This window comes from Antennarius striatus, chromosome 10, assembly GCF_040054535.1.
Source record: "Antennarius striatus isolate MH-2024 chromosome 10, ASM4005453v1, whole genome shotgun sequence".
Classification (NCBI taxonomy): domain Eukaryota; kingdom Metazoa; phylum Chordata; class Actinopteri; order Lophiiformes; family Antennariidae; genus Antennarius; species Antennarius striatus.
This window is the reverse complement of record NC_090785.1, coordinates 8,222,112-8,245,234: the sequence shown is the minus strand read 5'-3', so window position 1 is coordinate 8,245,234 and position 23,123 is coordinate 8,222,112. Positions and strand designations below refer to the sequence as shown.

General features: G+C 42.6%; 2 protein-coding genes across 2 annotated transcripts in view; one reads left to right on the top strand and one right to left on the bottom strand.

The window, feature by feature from the left end:
* The window catches only part of mrpl11 (mitochondrial ribosomal protein L11), a 36,058-nt gene that overhangs the window by 12,570 nt on the left and 365 nt on the right, over positions 1-23,123 (bottom strand). The window contains exon 2 of the mRNA XM_068326002.1: positions 14,548-14,720. Coding sequence (XP_068182103.1) covers positions 14,548-14,670 — 123 coding nt within the window. The 5' untranslated portion in view covers positions 14,671-14,720. The remainder of the gene's footprint in view (positions 1-14,547; positions 14,721-23,123) is intronic.
* On the top strand, positions 2,150-7,756 carry tmem265 (transmembrane protein 265). The gene is made up of 2 exons (XM_068325780.1): positions 2,150-2,829; positions 5,557-7,756. The coding sequence occupies exon 2, from the start codon at positions 5,559-5,561 to the stop codon at positions 6,621-6,623; it is 1,065 nt and encodes a 354-aa protein (XP_068181881.1). The 5' UTR covers positions 2,150-2,829; positions 5,557-5,558; the 3' UTR covers positions 6,624-7,756.

The window sequence follows — 23,123 nt, the reverse complement described above, 5'->3', positions numbered from 1 at the left end:
TAGTGATGGGTTGTTTATTGTAGTAGTGATGGGTTGTTTATTCTAGTAGTGATGGGTCTTTATTCTAGTAGTGATGGGTTGTTTATTGTAGTAGTGATGGGTTGTTTATTCTAGTAGTGATGGGTCTTTATTCTAGTAGTGATGGGTTGTTTATTGTAGTAGTGATGGGTTGTTTATTCTAGTAGTGATGGGTCTTTATTCTAGTAGTGATGCTGGGTTTTGTAGCATTCAAGTCTAAGAACACAGAAGCTCTTGCTACTTGAGGCTACAACATAAACCTACGTTAGCATCTCCTAGCATCAATCCATTATCGGTAACTGCTAATGTTTTGCAGGCTTGCAGAGGGTTGAAGAATATGTAGGTGGGTTATTAAGATATCGATTTGTGGATTCGTTCGTTCAATAATATTTCAGAACATTTGCATTTAAGACCATTTTCTTTGCCTTTAACAGTTTTAATCCGTCCAATTTCTGTAGCCGTTTATCCCGTGCGGGGGGGTCAGAGGTAAGCTGGAGGCTATTAGGCTCATATTAGATGAGCGGCATCTCTCCTAATGCCCTTCAGGTACTAATTACCCTAACATGACTTCTCATTTTGAGGCGACAGTGTTGCATCCCCATGCCACCCACCTGCTAAAATCACACGGTAGAAACCCAGAGCAAACTGTAGGGATACGAATTGCATTGTGGGTAGTGTAATAGATTTGGAAAGGAAGCAGAACGGTGAGCTATCTCTGGTTCTGCTGCAGTGGTTTTGATCCTCATGCACCCCACACTGAGTTGACACAAGAGATTGAGTCCTCCATGTCTGCCCTGTTTGTGGAGGTCAGCCTCCGATCCGATGTGGAGCAATGCTCTCTGTTGCCTTTGGCATTCACGGACAGCCTGTAACCCCCGTGTATCCTTCCAAACTTCCCCAATCATGTGTGGGCAAAAAAAAAGTGATGACTGCACTGTACTGTGAACAGCCTGTCTGCCTGGCTGCCCCTTCAGCCTCCTCTGCTATTCTCACTGTTCTCCTCTGTCCTTTCTCCTGACATGCTTCCCCTTCTCCTCCCTCAAAGTGAGCCAGAGAGCAGAATGACCTTCAACCACACCCACGGGAAAACCAAAAAGGAAAACAGAAGCACTGTGGCAGGAGGGGGGGGGGTCTGATAAACAAGAGGAATGTGGTGACAGTCAGACAGCAGAGAGAATAAGAAGGGTGAAGAAGAACACAAAAAAGAAAAAACAACCATGCTAAAGTGAGAAAAATGGAAAATCTCTCTTCTTGGAAGCCAGCAGAGCGCCGAGCTGAATCTGACAAGAAAGATGGTTCTCCATCCTCTTCCTCACCAGACTCATTAAACCTCTCACTCTAAAAGGAACGTGGAAAGCAACAAATAAGGGTTAAGGACTTTGTTAAGGATGAAGGCTGGAAATGCTTGCAGGTACTTTTGAAGGAGTGGGATCTTGTAGACAAGGTGATTGTGTGCAGTTTGTTGAAAATTTAATCTGTGGACCACAAAGGGACTAAAATTAAATTCTTGAACAAAGGAAGCAGTCAGCCTTCTTCTAAAACTGTTTCAGTACGATTCGTTTTCGACCAGATCTGCCTCCGAAATCCCGAATCCTCCGGTTTTGAGTCTGCAGTAAGCCAGTGTAATGAGTTAATCTACAACTGAGGGATGATTTCCTTGTGTGACTAAGACAGTAAGTAGACAGAAGGAGGACTAATTAAAGTTGTAACATCTGCCTTCTGAGCTCTTAATGTGGCAACAGGCTGCAAGCATTCCCCGCTCCACTTCCTCTCTACACTTATTCCAAGAGAGGAAGGGTAAATAAGGTATCAGCCTTCTTCCAAAACAATGCAACTAATCTTCTGCAAATGGCACGGTTACCATACCCGATGAGTACACTGTAACTGGGTGCTGTCAAGTATTCATAGCATCTTCAAGCTTAACTTCCACAGCTGATGGAGAGGGAGAGGAGAGGAGGAGAAACTGCAGAGGGTGGGAGGTCTGAAGTGGAGCACGTAACATGCTTACAAATGAACACAAGCAAAGTCGGGAGAGCATGAGTGAGTTTCCCCCCTCGCCTTCCTCTCCGGTGTTGCACCGATCTGCCTCGTCTTTCATGAGCATCCCCCCCCCCCCCCGCTTGGATTTTTTTTTTAATCGGTCTGCAGTTTTTTCGCGATCCCGAGTCGCCGCTGAGGCTTCGTTCCACTTCGGAACGACTTCCCTCCCCGGTCGGTGAGCGCAACCGGATCCCGGCCGAGCAGCAGCAGCAGCATCACCACCACCACCATCATCATCATCATCATCACCACCATCATCATCATCATCACCATCACCATCATCATCCTGCAAGGCTCTCTACCCCCGGATTATTTCGCGTCCAAAGATAAATCCGAAGAGCGCAGAAGCTGCGACAGGTGCCGGATTCGGAACTCGAACCTCCGCAACCAACCCGGGGGAGGAGGGGGGGGGGGCATCGGTGACGTCTACCACGCCAGATCTCCAGGAAGCGGGGAAATCTTGATAAGTGGGAAGCTTATTTTAACATATTTATAATTTTTTTTTTCTTTCTTTTCTGGCTCCTTTAAAGTCGGGACTGCTCGGCGTGGCCGTGGTGATGACTTTCCCCCCGGATGGCAGTCCGCTCCTGGAGCCTGAGTGGACCGGCAGACTTGATCACCGCTCATCAGCGACAATAAAAGAGAGACTTCATTGATCACCGACACCGATTCTCTACTTATAGGAAAGAAAAGAAAAGAAAACAAAAAACCCATCTCTTGCCATAAATCAAGCCGGGAGGATCGCACCCAAGTGCAAGACGAATGTTTTGGGTAACTATCGTTCCAGCTTGTCTTTGTAGGGACCAGGCGCGGATAACCTGACTACCTGCTGTTAATGGTGTGGTTATGAAACAGGTGTTGCATGAAGAGCTTTCATAGAGGCAGGCCTGGGCGAGCAGAGGTGAAAACATCACTGCATGTTGGGACAGCAAATGATAAAAAAAAAAAAAAAAAAGAAGCTTGACAAATTTTCCATTGGGGAAAAAAAAAATGCTAGTAACTCTGGTAAGAATAAAAAAAAAGAAAAACACAACAAAGCCCTGGAGGGAACACTGCTGCCTAAGAAATCAACAGATGTTTCAGTCAGCCTGGGATGGGGGATTTATTCAGCAATGCATTATCAAGACTCGCACACCGCCCAGCTCTCTATTAATTAGATTTCAAATAATGCCACAGATGTTGTCTTGATATATTCTGCGCTCCGGTGGCACCTGTATTAACCTGCGAAGGATTCTTGTGTCTGATGTGTGTTGTGCCGCTCATGTCAGCCGTGTTCCTGGAGATAAACTGTGGGTGTACACAAATTAATCCTTGCTATAACGTGGATTTCTATCTACAAGGACTCACTTATGCAGGCATCAAAACCCTCAGCTGTAGTCGAGTCACACATGAGGAGCTTAAAGATAAAGATGGAGAAAATAATGCAGAATAAGCCTTTAAAGCTGCAAGGAGAGAGATGAGAAGGGGGGGTAAATTAGTGTTCACCGGGACTATTACATGCCATTACTCATACTAAGAGTGAAATAGGTTACCTGATCTTGTCAACAGCGGTGTCACTACCCCAGACAGGGGCATGATAAATTTGGTCATTATTGATGAGGCTCGTGGACACGTGGGCTGTCGTCCCGCTCCTTCACACGGGAAAAAATGAATTACACGACCATGACAGGGAGTCAAAGCACAAACACGAGCTGACAGCGAGATTTCTAGGGTGAAATTTAAGGTGCAGGCGGAATAACTTAAGTGACATGACCTCAAGGAAAAGCCAGCTGCAACAGAGGCTGTGAGCCTCCCCCACAGAGTGTGTTTGTTTCCTCAGACAGACAAAAAAAAAAAAAAAAAGACACAAATTGAAATTCCAATATTCACTCAATTTGTGTCTTGGTGAAAATCACTCAATTTTTTTTGTGTGAGGTGGGGGGGGGGGTTGCTCAGACAAAAGGCTGCTGCATAGATCAGAAATTACGAATGCTGGCATGATTCAACAGCCGTCTTCCCACCATGCCTGCGAGCAGATTAATCAGTGGAGATCGCTGCTTTCCTCATCTCTTCGATTCATCTGTTTCAGAACAAACCATAATGGTTTTGGATATTTCAGTACCCCCACCTCCCCTCCCCCCAGTGATGAACACATTTGGATTCATTCAGGCCAAGCTGGGCTCAAGACATTAGCATGTTTTCATGGTGGGTGGAAGTCACATAATATCTGAATTTGAGTCTTTTCCTCTTCATCACTGTCACTCCCACTCCCCTTGAGCTTATTTATGAACTATTACCATCATACAGTATCACTTTATGAGGCATGGAGACAGCCAAAGGGCTTATTAATGTTTCACGTGCCGCCATGTGCTCCTTCTGCTTCTCCACAGCACACGAACCCCGTGTTTCCCCCCACTGGAGTTCCTCAGCCTTATTCAATGATTCAAAGAGCACAGAGGAGGTGGCAGAGCTTCTGTTAGTCTTACAGTGAGGGAAAGTGATGTATCTTCTATCACAAAGTCATCAATACACGCTTTCCACTGGCAGACTTTTCTCCCAGGCCACAATCATGCTGACAAATCTCGCTCAATCACGCTCAGCTGCAGCCATTATGACACGTCTGAGCTGGTAATGATTTTATATTATGATGTCATTGATCAGCTGAAGGGCGCCGAGCTGATAACAGTCCAATGTTCTGTGCTGTTGCTTTACAGCTTATACAATAAAGGGTCGACGCCTCGATCACGCTGTAAAGTTAACTATCATTTCTCACGCTGTGTCAATTCGGAGGTTTATGATATCTGTGGCGGAAAAGACAAAATACTCATTCAGCCAAATTAGCAGGGTGTGCGTGTAGTCACACGGATGAACACAATGTGTACACAGGGGAACAAGTCATACACATCTCTAAATAAATAGTAAGTTATCAATATTCATCTAATATGAGGAAAGATTTGTGATGATTTAAATGTGCAGCACAGCATGAGAATAAACACAGCTCCCCATAGAGGCAAAGAAAAGGCTTTGACGGCGCACCTTGCTGCGCTTGAAAGCAATTAATAATGAATAAGATGGGTACAAAAAAAGGAAGGGAAAGAACAACATCAGACAGAAAAGAGTCAGAGCAAAAAGAAAAGAAAAAAACTTGTGTAATATCTCAGAATCAAAAAATGCAATGTTGAAAAGCTCATCGAAAATTAAGACTATTAACTTCAAAGAGTAGCAGAGTCCAAAAAAAAAGGTTACAAAAAAACCCAACGGTTTTCTCGAGCAGCCAGGGTAGATGCAGCTCTGGCCAAAGATGAAGGGTACTTCCTACTTATTCCTCCTTAGTAGGCAACCGATGTGTTCAAGCACCGAAACGAGCATGAAAATCTTCTACATTTAGTTTGAATGAATTCTTTGAAAAAAATTGTTTTCACCCTTTTAAGTCTTACAGAGGACAGATGGCGCCATGTAATACAACGTGAGTACAACTCTGACACGACACGTCTCCCACTTTGCTCGTGTCTCTTTCAGGCATGGTGCCCACGCCCCAGGTGTGCGTATCAACCCTGGTGACGGTGAGCACGATGGCGGTGGTCGACCTCTACCTGTTGGAGCAGAGCATGCTGGGACCTCGCAGTCTTCCGGGACCTAGCGTGTGGCAGTATGCGGCGGTGTTGCTAGGCGATGTGGGCTTCCTGCTCGCGCTGCGCTTCGTGTCGGCCGGTGTGGTGTCGGAGGCGCGGTCACCACGCCGAGGTTTCGCCAACGCGCTCTGGTTCCTGTTCCTGTCGCTGCTCCAGCTCAAGCTCTTCTTCGTCTGTCACAACTACAGGCAGGAGCGCCGGCCGCCCGACCCGCTGGCTCGGAAGACCCTGACTCTGCTGCTGTCAATCTGCCTGCCATCTTTGTTCCTCATCCTGACGGGCGCGGATCACATGACCCCTCAGCGCAGGAAGCAGGAAGTGCGGGGTCGGCTCCTCTGGGTGGTGGTGGACCTGCTGGACGTGCTGGACCTTCAGGCGGGGCTGTGGGAGCCCCAGGCCGGGGCGGCGTTGGGGACTGGAGGGGTCATGGAGCAGAAGCTGCCCATCTGGGCTGAGGGTTTGGTTTTCTTTTACTGCTATGCACTCCTGCTTCTGCTGCCATGTGTGGCCCTCACTGAGCTGGGAGCCACCAGCCTGCCGGGACAACGGGGGCCACGGAAGGAGGCTTTGTACCCTTGGCTAAGCTTGGTCACTATCAACATCCTCACGTTGGCCCTGAGGGGCACAGGCATGCTGTGGTACAGGGACTCGCGGGTGTCCACCGTGTTCCTGGGGAAGAACCTGCTGGCTCTGGCTGTGAAGCTGAGCTCAGCCTGGGAGAAACACATCCAGGAGCGCGGCGCCGCCGGAGCGGGGCCCGCCAGTGAGGCAGAACCAGGAGACTCCACTCTGCCGAGCCAAAGCTCGGAGCAGGGAGAGGGCCAGGCCCAGGGGAAAACCACTGCCTCTCAAAATCACACAATGTCTCGCTCACAAAGCCACACTCTGTCCCACATCAGTCTGGAACCCACAGGGGCCCCCTTAGGACCCTCTTTCATCTCCCATGAACTCTAGAGAGTCCCTCTGAACACACATGCATGCATCCACACCGGAAAGGCGGTACAGCCGAGCCACTATCCAGTCAGATGATATGGATTGGATTTCAGTACAATGCTAAAGGTGAAAATGCGAAACTGTGGAGGAGAATTTGGTTTGTGGCGCTAAGAAGAACTTTAAATGTTTACTGTGATTGGTGGGTTGTTGTTGTTGTTGTTTTTTAACACTGTGAAAACATTTACCAAATTATAAAGAATATTCAAGAAATACATGTTGAGGTCTAGTAGTGTCAATTACCCTCTTTAAGCCCTTGGCATTGAGCATCATGGTGTCATTGAAAATGAAGTGAAACACCAGAAACACCAGCTGACATGAGGAAATCGGCTGTCAGGAACTATTAATCACTGAAATCACTGCGTGGTTTGTTTGGTGTGAAAACCTGCTGACTCAGGGGCCACGCCGTCGACCGCGGCCCTTGCCAAACTGCATTTTGTCCTTTTCATTTTAAAAATAAGCTAGACACGTGTTCTGTAACCTTGATGTATTTATTGTGAACTTTTGTTTTGTTTTGTTGATTCAATCGAAATCATCCCGAAGCAGTTTTGGCACAAAAAACGTGAGTGTGCTCAAGATGCCAACTGTTGAAGACAGACAGTTTCCAGAAATAAAAGGTGTCAATGTTAAGGCTTAAAGACAAAAGACAAGCACCTCGCATCATCCCATTGCAGCACAGACTTCAATGCGGGTCTATTTTAGGACACGGTTTACAGAGACAATACCAATAAGGAATCCCTTTACAGTTTTGGAAGATATTCAGATCTCATATTCTGCTGCATCCATTAGTCATTTCACAAAAGGGGAAAAAAATTGTCCAACCACAAAAATCCATTTAGATAAGAGACACTTTTTAATTCCATGTGAATTACTGATGAAGGATTTCACTCACCAATTTGTGAAGAAGAAGTGACGTGTCGCGGCATCACAGACTCTACGGGGACCGAGGACCAAGTGCCTTGTTTCTGAATCATGGCAAGGCTCGTACATGACTCGTGAGACTCGGACATATCATGGTGTTCGTACTGTACAGTTATTCCCCCTGCTGTCGTCTGCTGCACCTCCAGGACTGAGTGCAAACTAATAAAGTCTTTCATACTCGCCTGGTGTTGACAGTTCATTGGCTATTATGTAGGAGCATTATTGGCAGTCCGTCACCCACATATGGAGAAAAACAGCAGCAGTCAGTCCAAGCAAAATAACCGCCTCATACCTCCAAAACCTCCATTCTATTAAAGTCCATCAACTCCTGTTCTGCTGACACAGACGAATGTGTGTTATGTTTGCTCATATAGGAACCGGTGTGGTTAGATGAAGCCCACACTCAGTCGTAAGCCACCACACACACACACACACACACACACACATACACAAACACATAATGAAGCAGGACAAAGCATGCTCTTTGCTTCATGGAGCGGCGCCCTGACAAAAGGCCATCGTTTATCACAATTACGCCGGCGGTCCCATCAGCTCAGATGCTCTTGCAGTGATCCTAGCATGTGCCGTCATGTTGTCTGCCTTTTATGCTGAACGACAGAGAGAGGCCTTGACGTGGTGGTGGTGTGTGTAAGAGCGAGCTGGCTTTTTTTTTTTTTTTTTTTTTCTGCTACAATGGCGTTGAAGACACCTTTGGACCCTCCTGGAGATGCACTTTTTGTCGAGACACAAGCATCTCTCATTGCTGTATGCTTGATTTACAGGCTGTATTCACAGGATGGATTAAGACTAATGTACAGGCGAGCACAAAAAGAAATTCAGTGAAAGTTTCTGTGGGTAATTTATCTCCAGTTCATGTAGAAATAGCACAGATGTATAAACACAGAGGTAGGCGGCATCCAACTCTTCTCAGCTTCTTCCCTTCATCTCAGCATCCCCGCTCTGTCTACATTTCAAATGCACACACACTTGATCCACTCCCTGTAGGGCAACTCCTCATATTTCTATTATAATATGCAGCATATGCAGCAGCCCCTGCTAATGACTACATCCTAGAATGTGTTACACCTGTTAAACCAGAGATACGATGCTCAGCATTTTCCCTCCCTCCGACCAACTCAAAATCTGCTCCTGAAGAAAAGCACATGAGGCACACTGTTGTCTTTCTTCTTTCTTTCTTCTACCCTCCTGTAATTTCAATCCAGTCTGTAATTATTCTCCTGAACCCAAGCTGTCAGCTTCCCTTTCTTGGTTCTCCTTCCTTCTCTTATTCCCCTCGTTTGTTTAAATTTACCCAAACAACTGACGGGTAGCCTACCTATCTCCACTCGCCCTGTCGAGGGTGGTTAGCCAGACACAAAGAGTAAAAAAAAAAAGAAAAAAAAGAAGAGGCTGGCGAAGATTAAAAGGCCAGGGCCACTGCCTAAAGCAAACAGCTGCCTTCTGCCGTTTATTTACTTTTCTCACAGCGGGAGCCAAGACGGACACAACGACAGTGACGGAAAGAGGAGGCAATTTTGAAAAAAAAACAACAAAAAACGTGGATTTGTTTCGCTTGGCTGAGCACTTGTTTACAACCCATCTCACCTCATTATCCCAGGCACGGCGACAGCGACAACATGGCTCGGAGCTCGCGCCCACCTTGTCTGGTAGGAAGAGGCATATTTAGAAGGCAAATACATAAATCATTCATCATACTGCCATTCCCATTTTTGGAACTGTGCAGCATATTCTACGAAAAACACACAAACAAATGATGCAAAAGACTTGAGATTTATTCTGGGAACAAATGCATGCTAATGCTCATCTCAGAAATTAGCGTGACATGAGGCTAAGACAAGAGCAACTTGCTAGTTAATTTACCTGATGCCTCAAGGGCTATGAAAAGATTGCGGCTGAAACATATATTGGATTTATTTCAAAGCAAAACACCAGCAAGCGTGCGTTTCCACCACGTCAAAGTGTGTGGTAGACAAACTAATCAAATCTTTGCTCAACTTCAATTGGTAGCTTCAATCAGTAGAGCTACGTCCTTGTTAAAAACCTATTAGAAAGCAAGACTCGCGCTACGGGAGATTTAAAATCCTGACAGATTAGGAAATTGGGTTTCATGGGCAGACATTATAAGCGCTCACACGACAAGATTTGAAACTGATGGGGCATCAAGAAACCTCAAGATTTCCTCCTCGTGCCTGAGGGAGCTGCAAAAACACGGCGTTATCCATCTAGAAGCAGCTGGTGACACATAAACCGCATGACAGACGGCGATGGCGACGCAGTTGTCCTCCTTCAAGTTGGAGAACGAGCGAACAAAAGAAATGAGTGTAAATTAGGAAGTGAAGGTAAAGACATGGTCTAAGTTGGCTCATCCATCCTTCACTGAAAACCAGAGGTAAGACTTGTATTATAAGCATCTTATCAGCACAGATACGCTGACTAGCATTACCCTAAAATGTTTACTGTTGCTTTGCAGCAACATCAGCTGCTCGGGGATGCCTCTCCCATTGTCTGCAGGATCTCCCTCAAGAGACTCGTGATGAAATCAAACTGATTTTAAATTCTCAATATCAAACAGACTTGAAAATGATCAAGCCGCCGCCGACTATCTCCGAGCAGATCGAGAGACGTCAGATTGAATGTGTAAAAGTCTGGCGCCGAATCAGATCAGGGATTCTCAAACTTTTCTGTTATTTAAACAGAGGTTGACGAAGTATTCTGAACTTTTAATTATAGCAAAACAAGGAAATACACGCTCACAAATGTAAAAGGTAGCATGCATGCACCACAGAAGCATAATGGAGAAGAAGCACACAGTACTGCACAACTTTAAGTAGAATTACTTCTAAATTTAATCAGTTTGACTAATTGTCCTTGACTACTTCCCTCCACAGAAGTGAAATATGATTTTAAATTTAATCTGACAGGCAGAGCATTCAGTTTCAGGCTATCGCCTTGGGCGGCCATTTGTCACATTTTATGGTCTGGATGATTAGTTCATCAAGTGAATAAAAAAATAATCAGTTATTAATGTGAAGATTTAACTTCCAGTTATTAAAATTAATAACCAATACCAGTTGACGGTTTAACCCTATGAGTGTCTCCAGTTCATGACATGAAAACCAAAAGATAAATTAAACATTTTACCCTGACATACACATTTTTGTGCCTCTGGCTTCCTGAAAACGTTGCTTTTGTTTAACGATTATATCTCATCAGTTTTCAGAGATGTGTACCTAATAAGGTATAAAAGTGAAATTTTGACCTTGACCTAGTTTTTTCAAAGTCAAGGTCATAATCTCATTTTCATCCCCTTTGCTGCCTGAGTAATGTGCTTTTTCTTTTATCTTTCTATCTGCACCGGTTGTGAAGATATTTGGTGGACGGACAGACGAACACAAACACTGACATTTACAATACATCACTGCTTTGCGGGATGTAAAAATAAGCAAACTATGAAATGCACATCTTTAGGGGCCTTAAAGTCACTTCTTTGCATTCTGAATTCTCTTTTCCCTGATAGTACAAGAATAATCTGAGTCCATCTATAATTTAATTTCCTTTGGATGAAGGGAAATATCAGTGTGAGAAAAAGCGAGGACCAAATGTTTTAGGGCGAAAGAAGACGAACGAAGGCAGTAAAGAACCAAACTGTTTTGAAGGAAATAAAATCACCGCTCTGTCATCTTGAGTTGTCACACCTTTTAAATCCATCACAATGATCAAATTCCAACCATAGAATTTTTTGGGTTTCTTGTGGTGGAACAACATCCAATAATACCACCCAAGCCGCCTGATGCTGACACATCAGCCTTCATGTCAGGGGTTCAATATGTGACAGACAGGGAAGGATTGTTCAAACATTCATGTTTGCTGCTGCTTGGAGTTTTTCTGTATGTCGGCTAGAAGCCATCCTAAAATATGTCAAATAATGCAAGTAGGTTGTACGTTTCATAAGTATGGCTTTGCATTAACAAGTGTTTGCAGTGACACAAAACTGAGAATCAAGGTGAAAAAGCACATTCTCAGGAATACGTTCACATTTTGGAGGAGAGACGTGCTGAAAACGTGTCGAACAGAAAAATCTGGGTGACGTTCGAGGCTGATTGACAGAGAAGTTTCTCAATTCCCAGCTCAGAGGTTTGCAGCATTGCTCAGTGGAAGAAAAAATTTAGCAGAGTGTTGAAGGAGATAAAAAAAAAAAAAAAAGAAAACTTAAAATCAATTATACATAACTCTGGTAGATGGGGCGGAGAGGGTAAAACTGGGTTATTACCACCTCTGAGCAGGAATAAAAGAGGTGTAAATAGGATGAGATTATAGCATAGATCCTCTTCTTTGTTCCTGAATTAAAACGTCTGAATGTCTCCCGACTGTAGGAATCACTGCGGTACTCACGCCCTCGCTTTTATGTGAAGTCAGAGCGCTGATATTGTCTGCAGGACCCCTGAGAACAGCATGTCTCGAATCTCTGTTAACACTGTGTTAATACAAATGAGTTAATTGATTTTTTTTACCAATTTGCAGCAGTTAGAAATGAGCTCTAACCATCACATTTAAAACATCACTACCGTTAAAGCTGATTTAGTTAACTGCGTAAACCCACCAGATTTACAAAGCAACAGTTTCTGGCCATCTGATGAACTTGAGACACACAGTCGAGTTCCGTTTTCTGTATTTTGAGAAGAATATCTGGCTCTCTGACTGCTGAGTAGGGGTTAAGTAGGCAGAGCACAGTGAGTTTAATAGAGCATTTTCACTAAAAGCTCCACGAGAGGAGTGAGAACGAAAACCAAATCCCTCAATATGAAGACTGAAATAGTCAGAAGGGAGCTGCGGAGCCTGGTGACAGCTCTCTGCCAGCCTGACAGCATTTGGATGGAGAGAAGGAGCAAAGCTTAGCACTGAGCTGGAGGGGGCTGGGCATGGATGAATGGCTTTTATTAAAATCGAGATTATAACAAACAATTTTCATTTAAAAAAAAAGAAAATGATGAAAGAGGAGAATTGGACGGCTTTCTGTTTAATCTCGTTTCAAAATGATTCCTGTGAAGGTCTGACAAAAAACACAGAACACTAGGAAAGCTGAGGTTTCTCTTTTTGGACCCTTGCTAGATTAAGGTTAATTAATTTATTTTTCATGAATGGTTAATTGAAGGCAAAACATGTGAATATGTCATCAGGAGATGGTATATAATGTACCACCAAACCCTGCAAATTCAAACTGAGTATAGATGCACGACTGCAAGCTCTGTTTAGCAGACTCAAATCATTCGAACGATAAATAAATGCTAATGAAAACATGAAAACTGAGAGAACACAAAAATCAAGCTATTGCAAACTGATGACTTACACGGGTCGCCTCTCGCTGATAGCAATCCACACGAAATCTTAACCCACGCCCACCCAGATATAACTGAAGAAATAACGATCACATGTGTTTGACAAGTGTCAAGAAAAGAGGTTGAGTAGATTTGGAGGTACACCCGCAAAGAAAACTACTAAGGACGGATGGTGTACCGTCAGATAGGCAGAAATAATGATCGCTTTATATTTTGGGGATAAATATAAGCGAAGTTAAATCACAGAGAAACAAAGCTGTAGAGAAATGTGTTAAAAATGACTAATATCTGAGCACTAAATCTGGACGCAGTCTATCAGACAGTTCAGTTTCCGGTAATGAACACATTTTAAGTTATAGTTTGTTGTGCGGCGGCTGACAGCAGACTGCAGCATTTATAACCCAACCATAAAATAACGACAGTGTTACTGTTGGTGTCAAATAAGAAAAATGAGCTTTTTTTCATATTATTTAACTTCTTTCTGAGGTTTTCGGTTTTTTTCCCTCTGATGCAATCAATCATGTGAGGCTCTTTCCTGCCGGTTTTGTTCCCTTCTCCGTTCTCCTGTCCAAGTCTCGCCATTAAGGCACAGAGATGGATGAAGTGTGGAATTGATCTGGTTTCTAGAGTGCAGCAGCGTCCCGGGGATGATGAGCGCTGCCCATTAACGGGGGAGGTAACTGGACTTCATTTGTATGTATGGAACAAACGGGGCTTATTTCTATAAATCTTGCAAAAAGAACAATGAAACTTTTAACAGCTAAATGGTCGTTGATGCCAGAGATTGTTTTTTTTGTTTTTTTTTACGGTGTTAAAAAGGAAGATTTTAATAAATAGAGAATAACTTTAAGTAGTTACAGGAGAATGATTTTATCCAACAAACACTTCAGGGCAGATAAGTGGCCATAGACGAAATGACTGCGGTCGTCTCATCGACAAGAAAATGGATGGATGGATGAAAATACTTAGCTTTAGTTATTTTTAATCAACCCACTGTGAATCATATGCTCAAGGACTTATTTTATTATTGCGCCAGACAATACATATACAGTATATTCTTCTAGTTGAAATTGGCATCAGGAGTGGAAAAAAAAAAAGTAGCTGTGCATCCCTGAGCAATAAAAACAACACCTCAGCTGTCTCTGTGGAGCAACTGAAGCAGACAAACACAAGGATTTAAGACAAAACCTCACAGGTTCAATCCCATTTCATCAGCTGGCTTGTAAAGACTGAAGCTAATGCATACGGACAGCAGCTGTGGAGGGAGGGGTTCGTGTCTCTGGCCTAGAAACTCTGAGAAAACAGAGACTGAGTCACAGTAAAGCAACCACCTGCACAATAGAGCTGTGCGACTAGAATAGGAATGGGAATATGAATAGGACTGTTGGGAGGAGGTGGAGGTGGAGGAGGGGATGTATGATGGGGTGACAGAGGAGAGCCAGGCAGCTACATGATTGGCAGCGAGAGCGAGAGAGGATCAGGTCGTCCCGCACTTAATGGGAGTTGCGTGTGCAGAAGGTCAGCAGATAAAATCAAGAGCTGCTCCTGCAATTACATTTCTAGTCCTGATGAATGGGAGCGAACGGAACTGGAATATTAAGACATTTTACCTGTCCGAGGGTGGGTCCTAGTGGGGGTCCTGGAGTTGCCTGTCCTGACCTCACGATAGCCCGGATTATTGGGTTCTTGTCTACTTTCTTCACAGCTTTCGCTGCCCTGATGATCTTTGACATCCTGGGTCTGACTGGAAATCTTGCCTCCAAGCCAACTGAGCGCCGATCCACTGAGAGCACAGGAAAAACAAATTAGTGTTTCAAGAATGCTCAGCAGCAACGGATCATTTTCACACACATCATACGCACAAATCGATACCAGTACCCACAGGCAAAACCAATGCCGTTCCATTGTGCGGCTGGGGAGTAATTAAAAAAATCATTGTCTTTGATCGCCTGGACGAGGGCGACTATCCTGGAGGTGTTTTCAGAGTGGATCAGCATCCCAGTGGGACGCTCACCACCTTGAGATGCTGCGAACCGGCAGGATTTAAACGTCTCTCCGCACCTTGACGACGAGCATGCCAAAATGATCCCATTACCTCACTTGTGCTTCAGATGTATCACCATTAAACTGCCTGCGCTGCTCCTGAGTGCCTCCCCCCCCATAAGTACGAGTGTCAAGGGCAAGAGGGATAAGTAACATCATGCTAAATACCAATATATAAAGGAAGAGTGAAATGTCATCCCAATATATGAACTCTAAGACAAGTCGGCTTTTTGGTTTCACCTTAAAATGCATTTACCAAATTAGGAGTCAGTTAGCAGAGAGTGGAGAATGGACTGAACTCCTGGCCTTTCTCTGGAAAGGCAGAACACAAAGGGTGGCCTTTTTAATCCCCTTTTGGATAAAAGTGATTGTGACACAGTAAAAAAAAAACAAACAAGATCAATGACTGGTGCCAAGGGATAAATACAAGTTTTAAGGCTGGGCGTTGTGATTTAGGGGAACCCTGCATTCAATAAAAATAAGTACCAGAGGAGAGAGAACAGATCCAGCAATGATTCATCGCAGGCAACAGAGGGTATCCAATTAGATCAACAGAAAAGACAGCACCAAAAAAAATATATGAGACCTCACGCTGTTAAAGAGCAACGAACGGGGAGAAACTGTTCCCAGGAAAAATGGAATTCTGTTTGGCCTGCTCATTACCCAGGAGTCATTAAAGCTCAACCACCATGAGGTGATATTTGTAAGGATATTAAGATGATACTCGCGCTGTAGAAGTCAAAAAAAAGAAAAAGAAAAAAGAAATCCATTTGGAATGATCTCCTTCGTGGGCTATCTTTTCAACGTGACTCACCCTCACCGCTTCTCTTCAGAGGTCAATTTCACGCTACTCACCTAATGTGTTCAGCCTCTTTATTGGAGAAATATCATGTTGGAGCTCAAGTGAATTCAGGAGACAGAACTTTTCAGAGACTGGAAAGGACTGAAGTGAGAAATCCCACGGTTCTTATCAAACTGAGACTGTAACACTCACAAATCATTAATTGGCAAGTTGCAGACAACTAAACTGCAGTTTGAAAGTGTGTGTGTGTGTGTGTGTAGGGTTCAGAAATATCAGCCAATAAAATCACATATTCTACACCCAGAGAGATGAGACTGAGCAGAGCTTGATGACTGCGAGAGAAGAAACAATTAGTACCAGCATCAAATATTGGCTTTAAGGAGTAACAGACGTGGGCGTGGAGGAATGACACCGTCGTGCTCTGATGCGCCCCAACTCAAAACGCTGCTGGAGGATGAATAATAAAACCACAGCTCCCCTCGCAAAATGAAATCACTCATCGTGGGGCCAATCAGTCAATGCTGAGGAGGAGCTGACCTACATAAAGACCTCACAGACTGTTCTGGAACTGTGTTCCAAGCTGGATCTACACTACATTCAAAGCAGCATTAAGTGTGCAATGGCAGAATAGAAGGTTCAAGCACTGGAATAGACCTCAATCAGCTAATGTTTGGCTGTGAATAATCAAATCAAGGCCGTGGTAATTCCAAAGGATCAGACCATTTTAAGCTGTTTAGTCTGACTGTTTCATTGCTATGGCAATTACGGGCAACAGCATCACCAATAAGAAGTCTGCAAAAAGAGACATAGGGAGGGAAAAACTAAAGAAAAACTGTGCTAAACAGATTTACATTTAATAAAATGAGGGTGAGATGAACTATAGGAGAAAAAAAACAACACACCACAAATCAAGGAAATCTTCAAGCTTGTTCAAGCTCTCCTGCCGTCTGTCATCCAAACAGCTTTAATCTTTGTCAGAGGGAAACATTTCAACACCGAGCACACAGGAGGAGAACCAGAAGAGGAGGCTCACCTGATGATGAGTCCATGCAGGTCTACATGCCTTGTTAGGCGCTACTCTGAAACGAGTAAAAAAAACTCGCAAACTCGCAAAAACTCATTACATTTTTATTGCATGCTAATTATGTTTCTGCAATACCCGACGATCTCCACAGATCAGTGGAGGCATCTTTTGTGAAGTGTTGCAGCGTAATTAGGGCTTACTGCACTTCAGTGATAATCAAAGCTGACCTTGACTGAAGAAATTATAAACAGGTTGTTATAATAAAATGTGAATTTAATTGTGATGGTAAAGCCCATCGTTGTTTGTTGTTTGGGCCATTAGGCGTCATTAAGGAGACAGACGAAATGAAACGTAGATGAATCTTCACAATTTCACAATTATTTATTTTAAAGTCGAGATTTGAGCTTTTGATTTTTAGAAGATGATATTTTTTAAGAAATTGATAAACTAGCCGCTAAAATGGTGCCAAAAAAAAAAAAGGTAGAATCAGCTCATTTTAAAGGGAAGCTGAATCCATCTGGAGGATATCGTGTCTGCTGAAATCATCCAGCCTGATGAAATAATAATTCATAAATAAACAGATCTCTCAGTGGGTTCAGGCCTTTCACTGGAAAGAAATGAATGAAAACTGGTTCAATAACTGTTTCACTTTTCAATAACTCACTCTGTCTTCTCATCTTCATACTGGATGAATTAAAAATTGATGAGGAGAAAATGGAGCCGAATCATTCCTAATAGCACAAAAGAATTTTTTGGCGGATGAATCAAAGCAAATTATTAGACGATTCATCTGAGTGTAAAGGTGTTAACTGTTTAAGAGCGCTGTGATTCAACCTTTGTGGACAGTTTATGCTTTTATAGTTTTCTTTACTTTTCTTTCCCTCCTAAACCATCTTTGTAGGATTAGGAAGGCTCCTATACTCACCAGATGAGAGGCAGCGTACCTGACAGGTACTTTTAAAGATTTATTAACAGCAGTTGCCTTAGGAGATATGTTAGCAGAATTTTAAAAAAGGAGGCGAGCGAAAATTATCGCCTATTAAAAAGACAGTTGTGCTCATCGCCTTGATTTTAAATGCATCTTTAGCAGGATGGAAATGAAGGTCGGTCGATCCAATGAACAGCTAGAATGTAACGGCCTTGGAGGTGCAGGCTGTTTATCCAGTGAAACGTGTGGACATCTGTTTGGTGAATGGACAGGTATTTTTTTTATTTTGTTTTACAGGTATTGACATTGAATCCGACTGGCTTTGGAGATCACTTAATGTTTCCTCTAGCACCACCTAGAGGTCGACTTTTGACTGGCGCGAAACAAAGACTTGTTCAAACTGTGGTGATCCGATAATCTCATCAATATTTGATGCATGATGCAATATATGAAACTTCTATCAGCCTCTTCCTTATTTACTTTGGTACCAGTTACCAAAGGTTGGTGTAATGACATGCTAAAATATCCTGGTGATGTTTATCTGCTGAGCATCAGTATTTGTAATTAGCTCAAAGCACCTTTTTATACAGCCTCACAAAGACACCAGATCAGCATCATATTTTACATTTTTCATAAAGGTAGGCAATACAGCAGCATACAATGAGATGATATTGATTTGTTTGCCATATAGACTTTGTCATATCATTTCTCAAGTTCTAAATATCAAGCCAATAAAGAGAAGAAGGAAACGTAAATATTATTGTTGTTTTTCCTTTATTTAAAGGTGAGCAGAAGCAAGGTGACAGGATATGAGAGCAGAAAAGGATGGAAATTATCCATCACTAAGGCACTATGGAAATCCTGTTGTGAACAGACTACATTTTCATCCTAATCACTGCTCTATTATTGTTGCCTGTGATAGAGGGTAGCATGAATGTCACCATCTCTGTTTCTTCCTTCAATTTCACATTTATTTTCAATCCCAAACTAGCCGATGGTTCTCCAACCCCGATAAGGAAGATTTTATTTGGTTTGCTAAATTTATTACGAGACAGCTTCTATATTAGCGGGACTTTTAAACGTCTGATTCATTACTTTGTGCACATTTCTTGACCCGAGGGTCTAATTTTGGGGTGATCTGATAAAAAAATGGAAGCCTTCTCATTCAATTGTCATTGAGGTTTAACAGTAGGGCCCTTTCTGTTTTTGTTTAAAGCAGTTCATATCTGCCAGAAACCAAGATTAGTATTTTCTGAAATTTTGAGTGAAAGGAATGAATTCATTCTCGTCTTCTGGTGAAACTAAAAGCAACTCTGATAATGAATTATATTCAACCAAAAATGTAGTGGATGTGCATGTGTGTGTGTGTGTGTGTGTGTGCATGTGTGTGTGTGTGTGTGTGTGTGTGTGTGTGTGAGTGAGAGAGAGAGAGAGAGAGAGAGAGAGAGAGAGAGAGGCTTCACTATTACATAACGTTACTGCCAAACACATTTAAAGCAGAGAGGAGGAAGGGCCCTAGAGACAGAGTTACTGGATACAGTAGAGATGGAAAGCAGGTTCATTAAAATGGTAATAGCAATTTCCTGTTTCTGCTCAGGTTGAATTTGAAAACCATTAGATACCATTAGAATTACAATTATAATAAATAACTGGTGTCCTTGAACGTATAGACAACACATCTCTGTTGACGCCCTAGTAAAGAGCACAGGAAGGATCTCTGCTGAAAGCAGGACCTCTGGGGGGGCAGTGTGTGTTTAGATGGCTGTATGGTATGAATACGTAGCTACAAATGAAACCTAATCAATGAGCTGAACACAGGGAGTAGGTAAAACTAATGCACTAGGTTGTGATCATTAGGAGAGCCACATGAGATGCTCTCAATAAGATTGAGGGGGAACTCGGATACAGTTATAAAGAGCCACTCATAAGATGGAGAGATAACGTTTGATATAGAGTTTAGACAGCCACTCATACGCCAGTGCAATTCCGGTACATTAGTATTCATCCCATCAAGCTCCGGCCCCAGAGCTATTGATTTTGGAATGCCAGGTCCAAAAGGCCGGTCAGCTAAAATGAGAAACTCAAGAAGAGTTGGTACACATGACCTTATTTAACCAAAGTCTGACCCCCGGGGGTCTCAACTCTCTGAGCTCAGAACTAATCTGCAAATTTCAAGGTAAACAACCCATTAAAGCCAAATTTTCAGAAAAAAAAAAAATCTAAAATGGTTCAAGGAAAAATACTGGTCTTGTTATTTTATACGACAAAATCACCAACAAACCACAAGAACGGCTTTCATATCTGTTGTTTCATTGAGTAATTATCAGTCATTGCTATGTGACATTACTTTGATATTTATGTATTGATCCTTCTGTGAAGCCAGACTTTAATTTATGACAAAACTACATGTCCAGAGTTGGAGGACACACCTGTCAACAGACCACATAAGTCTGTGACATAAGAGCTGCTGCTACTGCCAGCATCAATGGAACCATCCATACCTGTATTGGTCTGATACTGGGTGGTATCATCAGATAACTGCTCAGATAATTTTACAGCAAAGAGTTCAATATGCTAATGATAGCGGCACGCTAACGGAAACCTTGTCGCCCGGTGAGAAAAGGTCCAAAATGTTAAAATTCAAAAATAAAAATAGAAAATCCATTGACTATAAAATACCAGAAATACCAGACCTGTACCAGTGGAACTAGATCGGATTCAACAACAATATTGTGTTTCCAATATGTTTTAAGCTAAAACATACCAATAATAAGTAAGAAAAAAAAAGTTATTTTGCTATGACTAATGCAACCACACCAACATTGTGTTGCTTCTGTGGTTTTTGTGTTGGGATGTTTTTCATCATGTGATCACAGACTATTGGTTTCCAGTTGATTAGAACCTAAATTATCTGCCCTTATTCAAGGTTTGGCATGGTCCTTTTCTGTCTCAACATGAAAACGCCCCCCCTCCTCAGAGTCAGGTTCATTAAGCCCATCCAACACCGTGAGTCCAGCCAAACATCATGACCTCACCGATGCTCACGAGACCGAATGGGAGCGGATCCCTGCAGCCAGGTTCTATGTCCACAGAACCATCACACGGGTATAATGATCTGTATGTCCACGTATCTCGTGAGCACACACTGCATTAAATCAGATCACTTGTCTCACTGTTGCTAAGCAGTCACTATTCGAATCAGGGTTAATGAGGACGGCAAACATCCTAATTCTGCTCTGTTTTAAAGCTACTGCGTAAAAAGTTGAACACAGAAACAACACATGCATGTCTGAGAACACAACCATGGTTCAAACAAGGATTTTGTACTTCAATAGGCACTCAGTCAAAAGCCCTTGCATGCATTATCTTTGCTCTCCTTTATACAAATCCCAGAGAGGTTGTTTTCATAATGGCTGCTGTGAATTACATTTTCCTCTCCCGATCATTGCTTGAATGGCAAGAAAGAATGTGTTACCAAATGCCTGTACTCAGAATAAATCCACAAAAGTAACAGTGAAGCATCAGCAGCAGAAACACCACTTGAGTAAAAAACAGCACTCAGAGCAGCTCATCGTTTGATATCTGTTTGCATGTTTTATATGTTGCGGCTGCAGGGATTCAAATTATTTCTAGTGTTTGAGCACAACTCATAAAATAATCCCCGACTAACACGTCGACAAATAGACTAAAGTTGTATTAGACAGTCAACAATAAATGTGATCTAATGATTCACAGAATATTTCACATTAACATTTAAGTGTTTGCATCATCTCACATAAAAGCTTGATTTGATAGCGCTGAGGGGACTATGCTTTTGAATACTTATGCTCTTTTGGACGGTCTTTCATGATTTCAGGCTGCAGGAACTGCTCTTTACAAATAGATATTATTTTCTGCCAGGCAAAAACAAATAATGTGTTGTACGCAGAGAATTAAATAATATGCAATGGTTCAAACTGACTAAACACATTATCAGCAAAGAATGTCCAGTGAATTCATGAGTATATGTCATATCCTCCACTCCTCTGATGAGCTTGTTTTAGCGCATATTATCGAGGATAAATACTGGAGAATGATCACCTTTTAGACCAATGAGCAGACTGCAGAGAAAACAAAAATATTTCAAAGTCCATAACTTAATTAGCTCTCTTGGGACCAAAGTGTTTTAAGTGTAAATAATACAGTTGGAACCAGATTTATGAGAGAAATTACAAAATTCTTGTGTTTGTTTTAATTATGGAAAAATTATTTATTTGCCGTGGATGTACACCAAGGAGCAAAAAATTTGACATGAAATGCTCACAATACCATGAGACGACATCCAGCAACAACATTCCAATGAGCACTGCAAGGTGAGGCAGAGGAGGAAAACTAAAGCTGCCATGGTTATGGTGATTTTGCACACAGGACAAGCTTCTCAGCCATCTCTTGGCACCATGTGGATACACAAGGCTCTGACATCACCAAATTCCATCTCAAAAACTGCAGCTTGGAGACTGTAAGCCAAGTGTGACTGCATTGCAGTCAGAAGGCGACGATGAAACCTTCTATATCTTGATTTCAAACTCCTGACAAGCACTCCACACAAAATATCCTGCAAGTATGAAAATACTTCTATTAGGAAAAACTTCCACAAAGCCTTTATCCGAGCAATCCCACAAGACCACTTACTTGTTTGAACCAACTCATCTCTGAAAAATGCACAAATATTGGGAACAGCATGACATGTGTTAGATAATTCCAGGGATCACCTTCCTGAAATTGGCTGCAAATCAACTACAAGAAACTTTCAAGAGTCATATATGACTACAAGTTAATATTGTTCACTATTTAAAATAATTGTCACCTACTTTTCACCAAATTAAGAAAAAAAAAGTCTTAAGATGTACCTGCAACTAAATGAAAATCTAAAGTATGTCACGGATAAGAGAAAATTATTTCAAATCAGCTGAATTTGCTGCATATCAAATGAGCTTACTTGTTTTTTCTCTACGTTGAGACTTAACGAGATCTGAACTACATGGACCATGGTTCATTTCGGACTAACACGAGCGTGCGTCACACGACCCGGAAGTTGTGAGAACGGACTACAGCGATACGAACGAAATCCCTCTGCTCGGCATATCTGCTTGTATTCAGTGCAGATGGGGACGCGCCGATCGATGGTGCAGATTGTTACTGTAGTTTTATCCAGCAGGGAAAAGCAATCGATCACACATAAAACTTGTCAAACTTAAAGCCTTTCACTGCCCCATCGTTCAGATGCTGATACAAATAAATAACTTTCAATAGCAAACATCAGGAAGGATTGGTTTCCCAGCTTGTTTCAGAGCATCAATCAAGTTCCTCATGAACACAGAGAGTTAAATGTTTAATCTAGACTCTTTTC

Bases quoted from the DNA above. Each gene is read 5' to 3' on its own strand.
- tmem265 (XM_068325780.1), top strand. From the start codon at position 5,559: ATGGTGCCCACGCCCCAGGTGTGCGTATCAACCCTGGTGACGGTGAGC.